At 47.6% G+C, this 6,287-nt stretch overlaps 1 protein-coding gene across 1 annotated transcript; it reads left to right on the plus strand.

The window, feature by feature from the left end:
* The first annotated feature begins 41 nt into the window (after positions 1 to 41).
* On the plus strand, positions 42 to 3,777 carry THBD (thrombomodulin). The gene has a single exon (XM_082234485.1). It carries the CDS (start codon positions 160 to 162, stop codon positions 1,708 to 1,710), a length of 1,551 nt encoding a protein of 516 aa, XP_082090611.1. The 5' UTR covers positions 42 to 159; the 3' UTR covers positions 1,711 to 3,777.
* Positions 3,778 to 6,287: the final 2,510 nt, after the last annotated feature.

Genomic DNA, 6,287 nt, shown 5'->3' on the forward strand with positions numbered 1-6,287 from the left:
CGCCCCCTCCCGTGACTCCTCGGCCCCGGGAGGTTTCCTCCCGACGGGCGGCGTTTCCCTTCCCTTCCCTTCCCGGAGCCGCCGTCCCCACCCAGCCCTGGCCGCCCGGAGGCCGTTATAAGCGCGGCGCGCCGAGGGCGGGAAGCTTCGCCCGCCAGGATGCGGCTCCTCGCCCGGCTCCTGCTGCTGGCGGCGGCGGCGCTGGCGCTGGCCGGCCGAGGCAGCGCGGTGGCGGCGGCGGCGGCGGTCCCTTCGGGCGCGCAGTGCCTGGGCGGCGTGTGCTACGGCTTGTTCTGGGGGGCGCGCAGCTTCGCGCAGGCCAGCGCGGGGTGCGCGGCGGGCGGCGGGCACCTGATGACGATGCGCTCGACGGTGGCGGCCGAGGCGGCGGCGGTGCTGCTGGGCGGCCGCGCGGGCGGCGCGTGGCTGGGCCTGCGGCTGCCCGACGGCTCGTCGTGCGTGGAGCCGGCCAAGCAGCTGCGCGGCTTCCTCTGGGTGACGGGCGACGAGCGCACGGACTACGCGGCCTGGGCCGAGGCGCCGGCGCCGGCGTGCGGCCCCCGGTGCGCGCTGCTGAACGAGGGGCTGCGCTGGGAGGAGCGCGCCTGCGACGCCGCCGCCGCCGCCGGCTTCCTCTGCGAGTACAGCTACCCCGGCGGCACGTGCGGCCCGCTGTCGCTGCCCGCGCCCGCCCCCGCCGTCTCCTACCTGACGCCCTTCGGCGCCCGCGAGAGCGAGCTGCTGGCCGCCCCGCCGGGCACGGCGGCCGAGGTGGCCGGCCTGGAGGCCCGCCTGGAGTGCGGCGCGCCCGGGGGCGGCCCGGCGCGGTGGGGCTCGGCGGCGCCCGGCGCCTGGGACTGCCGGCTGGAGAACGGCGGCTGCCAGCAGCACTGCGTGGCCTCGGCCGACGGCCCCCTCTGCATGTGCAGCGAGGGCTACGCGCTGGGCGCCGACGGGAGGAGCTGCCTGGACGTGGACGACTGCCGGGCCGAGCCGAGCCCGTGCGAGCAGGAGTGCGTGAACACCCAGGGCGGCTTCCAGTGCCGCTGCTATGAAACCTACGAGCTGGTCGAGGGCAGGTGCCTGCTGAAAAATCGCAAGTGCGAGGAGCTCATGTGCGAGCACGAATGTGCAGCCGTCGAGGGAGAGTATGGATGTATCTGCTCGGAAGGATATGCGCCCCATCCCCAAATGCCGAATAGGTGCGTGATGTTCTGCAATGAGACCAGCTGCCCAGCTGAGTGCGACCCCCACACCGGGGACACCTGCTACTGTGCAGATGGCTTTATCTTGCAAGACGACCCAGATGGGACAAAGGTCTGCGTGGATATTGATGAGTGTGATTCTGGAAGTTGCCAGAAACTGGAGTGCATTAACGTGCCAGGCAGCTATATGTGTCTCTGTCCAGGTGGGCAGTTGTGCAAGGAACCACCAGATGAAACAGAGTACTCTGGTGACGCTGAAACTTATTCCACACCCTCAGTTCCCTCCTTTATCCCACCCAAGGAGGAAGATGCTGGCAGAAGCCAAGGGGTATTGATTGCTATCATTGTTAGTACCACATTGATGGTTATAGCGTTAGTAGCGATTTTGTGCTACTTGGTGAAAAAACACTGCACTTTACCCACCGTAATGGATTACAAATGCCAACAACCCGAGACTGGGGTGCCATTGCAGCAAGTAGTCACCCCAAACAGCGCCTCTTCCTGACGGAAAATGTGGACCTTCACATGTGGAGGGAAAGAAGTGGGAATGGGGGAGAGCTAAATTATTTGAATACTGGATGGGAAATGCCTGTGAATTCCCCTCGGAACCGCTGTGCAAACACCGCTTCTTGAGAGTGGTCCTACAAATGCCATGCATTGAGGTCAATGTCAGTGTGTGACACTTTCCTGTACATGAACCCCAAGGCAAGAGAGAAGGGGCAGCAGGAGGGCGTCTGGACTGCATTCAGCGCTAGGACTTCTGCTCCATCTGCTTTTACTCCAGATGTAGCATTCATGATTTCTTTTTCTCTCTCAACCAGACATGAAACTAACGGTGACTTTCTTATAAAAATGACTTTTTGTTAGTTTTGAAAACTTGGTTACCTAAAATAAAAAAATAATAAAAAGGGGCTGCATTTTATTAGCATTGTTTTACAATGTATTGATACTGGTGTATTTTCAGTCTGCTTCATGCGTCTGATAAAAGGTGTTTGCTACAAAGCTTATGCCACATCAACCACTTAGGATACAGAACTACTGTGCAACTCTCGATTTATTTTAATGGTCACTGTGTCAGTAGAACTTCTAATTAGGATCGACCGTGTAGTTTTTATGTGGCAGGAGCAGTTTTGCATATTTGCAGTTAAGAAGGTGTGTTTTATGTAGCAGCAACATTAGGAAGCTCCCTTCCACTGAGTCAGACCGTTGGTCTATCTCAGTGGTTCCCAACTAGGGGTCAGAACACACCCAGTGGATCCACGGCCCCATCCCTTGCTCCCCCCTTTTTTGGTCATTTTTGCATGGTAATATCACAGATTTTATGGTCTGTTTTTTAGTAAACCTAAAAACCTTTGCTTATTAGGGACTCCCCCACATTTTGTTTAAAAAATGCTTTGCAGAGGTAACTACCATAGAGTTATCAAAATTTTCAAAAGTAGTGGGTCCATGCCTTGGCTTTTGAAAAATAGGGGGTCCTCCATAATTACCTAACTGGGAACCACTGGTCTATCTAATTCATTATTGTTTGCACAGAGATTCAGCGGGCCGTGGAGCTCTGCCATACTTCCCCCCTCATCCCAGTGAAATATCTGTTTTACAATCTCATTTTCAGGCTGTGGGGTTTTTTGTTTTTGTTTTGCAAAACAACAAATTATTTAACATTGCCAAATTCAGAAGCATAATCTGAAGGTATTCAAACATTTATTTTGCTGAACTGAATTCTTTTGTCTTCATCCTATTTTCTTTTCCATTGCAAAATTTTCACTGATGTCTTTGAAAGTGGGTTCATGCCCTTTCCTCTTGCTCCTCAGTATCATGGTGGGGAAATCTGTATTATGGTGTTTAATGTCTTCATTTCGGACTTTTTTTTATTAAAAAGGTGGTAAAATAGACTTCAGATCCAATTTTAAAACCAGTTCCATATCAAATCAAGCCTAGAGCATTAAGTTAAGCGCTTCACATTGGAAGAGCTGAAGACAAATCTGAACTTCAACAGGACCCTGAAGAAGTCTGCTTTAAAGATTTATCTCATCTGCGCCTTTTGTGAGTTAGGACTCCAGCCTCGCGCTGTGTTCTTGGTAAAGAGTGAACAATCCTACAAAAACTCTAGCTGAGCTTAGGCTTCTTATTTGCTTGACACCGTTCTGACTAAACAACCTTGATATTTCCGATTGTGTTAAAACGTGACTTTTTAAAAAAGTGAAAGTGAGTGGGAGAGGTATTTTTCATCAGCTGTTTTGTAAACTTCATAGTTGCAAGTATTTATTTATTTATGGGATATATATCATTGCAGAATAATGGTTCCATCCCATGGGTGAATAATAAAATTTATATGTAAAGCACAATAGCCTTCAGACGCTGGGCACAGGCTTGTGTGCCAGCCCACCCTATTTCACTTGGCTGAGACTGCAGTCCCGTCACATCTGGGAGTAAGCCTCACCCAATTCAGTGGCACTTGCACCTGAGTAGGCTGGGTTAGGACTGCAGCCTGATGCATGGAATAGCCAGCCTCCCCGCAATTGCTCTGTACAATTATGAAAAACATAAGTTAAATAAAACCACGTTAGCTTGATGCCTATCCTTGAGTAATAACGCTGTGATTGTGACAATACTGATTATACAATAATGGTTCTATAATATGATAAAATTTCTAAGGCCACAACTGTATGCTCGCCTGGAAGGAAGTCCTGCTGAACTTAATGGGGTTACTTTTGAGTAGACACATGGGACTGCACTGTTAGGATTAAGAAGAAACAGGGTGATAATCCAGCAACATTTCATTCATGGCTGATGCTGAACTGCTTTTTACTGCTAGATGAATCAACAAAAGCTTTAGTTTGTTGATCAGTGGAGACAAATTTAAACTGGTGGGGCTTGAGTTTGCATTTTATTTTGAGGTTACTTTTGCCCTGATATGTTACGGTTAATGGAGAAAGAACTACTGTACTATGGTAGATATTAACTTTCCCGCTAATAAACATGACTTTAAAGCTTTTTTCATTTATATTATGTAATATAAGCATCATAGGTGCCAGCTCCCTTGGGTCCTGGGTGCCCAAGCACCCGCAAAATTACCCATGAATTTCAGCACCCACTGCCCTGAGCACCCACAGGTGCAGGGCCACACTGGCACTCCTGATAAGCATAATGTAGAATGAAACTAAGCACATCATCACATGAAAAAGGGGGAACTCTCAGAATTCAAGTGATACAAATCAGAATTCATGATTGTGAGAGTATTTGATTATGTAATTAGCAATGGATCCCTGAGCTTTAATAATTGATTGATTCTGTGCAATAAAAATTTAATATGTTGTTAATTTCTAAAAGCTAAATAATTCCAAAAGTTTTTCTATGCTATTGCATTTGTAAACATATATGGCAGAGAGGTTCAGGTGTGCTTATAGGTAATTCTGCTTATATGAAGGAACATTATCCAGGTATTAGCTGCTTCAGAAAACTCAATGGCTCCATTTAACACTGTTTTCCAAAAATTTCCTCTGGTAGTGTTAGCCTTTTTTTAAAATCAAATCGTAAGTTATCTTCAGTATCTCAAAAAGCAACCATATTGTGGGGATTTGGTAATATTGCAATTCATCCCTAAATTTATTCAGTTAAAGCCAATTATTAATCAACTAAAAATCTTCATTTGGTTCTTAGCCTCAATTTCTTTATATACACAGATCACACCAGAAAGCCCTGTTTGTTTTTAATACCAGGATACCCAGATTTGTGACTTGCTGTGGTGTTTTTTGCATATGCAAATCATTTTCAGTAACATGGATCAGTGTTGTAATTACCGTACAGTGGTACCTCAGGTTAAGTACTTAATCCGTTCTAGAGGTCTGTTCTTAACCTGAAACTGTTCTTAACCTGAAACACCACTTTAGCTAATAGGGCCTCTTGCTGCCGCCACACTGCTGGAACACGATTTCTGTTCTTCTCCTGAGGCAAAGTTCTTAATCTGAAGCACTATTTCTGGGTTAGCGGAGTCTGTAACCTGAAGTGTATGTAACCTGAAGCGTATGTAACCTGAAGCGTATGTAACCCAAGGTACCACTTTATTTACTTGAATCTAATGCTCACCTTTTTGGGCCAAATTATGTTGCAAACATTAAGGTTCGCATTAGATTCGATGGCACAATTACATTTGCCAGCATATACTTTTTTCATTTCAAGGTTCTGAAAATTGAGGTGTGCATTAGATTCAGTGGCGCCTCAGACTTGAGTAAATATGGTGCTTACCTTCCTCATCTCCTTTCCCTTCCCTGGGATCTGGTTTACCTAAAAACAATATAAAATACAACCAACTTTAATAAAAATTCCAAAAAAACAAAAGATAGAAAGAAAACGAACGCAAAACACTGATCAAATCTCTCTCTTTTAAAAAGAGCCCTCAGAAAAGGATAACATCAAAGCAGCCAATTTGCCTATATCAAAGTAAGCGAATATAAACATATATGAGCTCATGGTTAGAATCATAGAATCCTAGAGTTGGAAGAGACCACAAGGGCCATCGAGTCCAACCCCCTGCCAAGCAGGAAACACCATCAGAGCGCTCCTGACATATGGTTGTCAAGCCTCTGCTTAAAGACCTCCAAAGTAGGAGACTCCACCACACTCCTTGGCAGCAAATTCCACTGTCGAACAGCTCTTACTGTCAGGAAGTTCTTCCTAATGTTTAGGTGGAATCTTCTTTCTTGTAGTTTGGATCCATTGCTCCGTGTCCGCTTCTCTGGAGCAGCAGAAAACAACCTTTCTCCCTCCTCTATGTGACATCCTTTTATATATTTGAACATGGCTATCATATCACCCCTTAACCTCCTCTTCTCCAGGCTAAACATGCCCAGCTCCCTTAGCCGTTCCTCATAAGGCATCGTTTCCAGGCCTTTGACCATTTTGGTTGCCCTCCTCTGGACACGTTCCAGTTTGTCAGTGTCCTTCTTGAATTGTGGTGCCCAGAACTGGACACAGTACTCCAGGTGAGGTCTGACCAGAGCAGAATACAGTGACACTATTACTTCCCTTGATCTAGATGCTATGCTCCTATTGATGCAGCCCAGAATTGCATTGGGTTTTTTA

This window comes from Podarcis vaucheri (assembly GCF_965113315.1).
Source record: "Podarcis vaucheri genome assembly, chromosome: 8".
Classification (NCBI taxonomy): Eukaryota; Metazoa; Chordata; class Lepidosauria; order Squamata; family Lacertidae; genus Podarcis; species Podarcis vaucheri.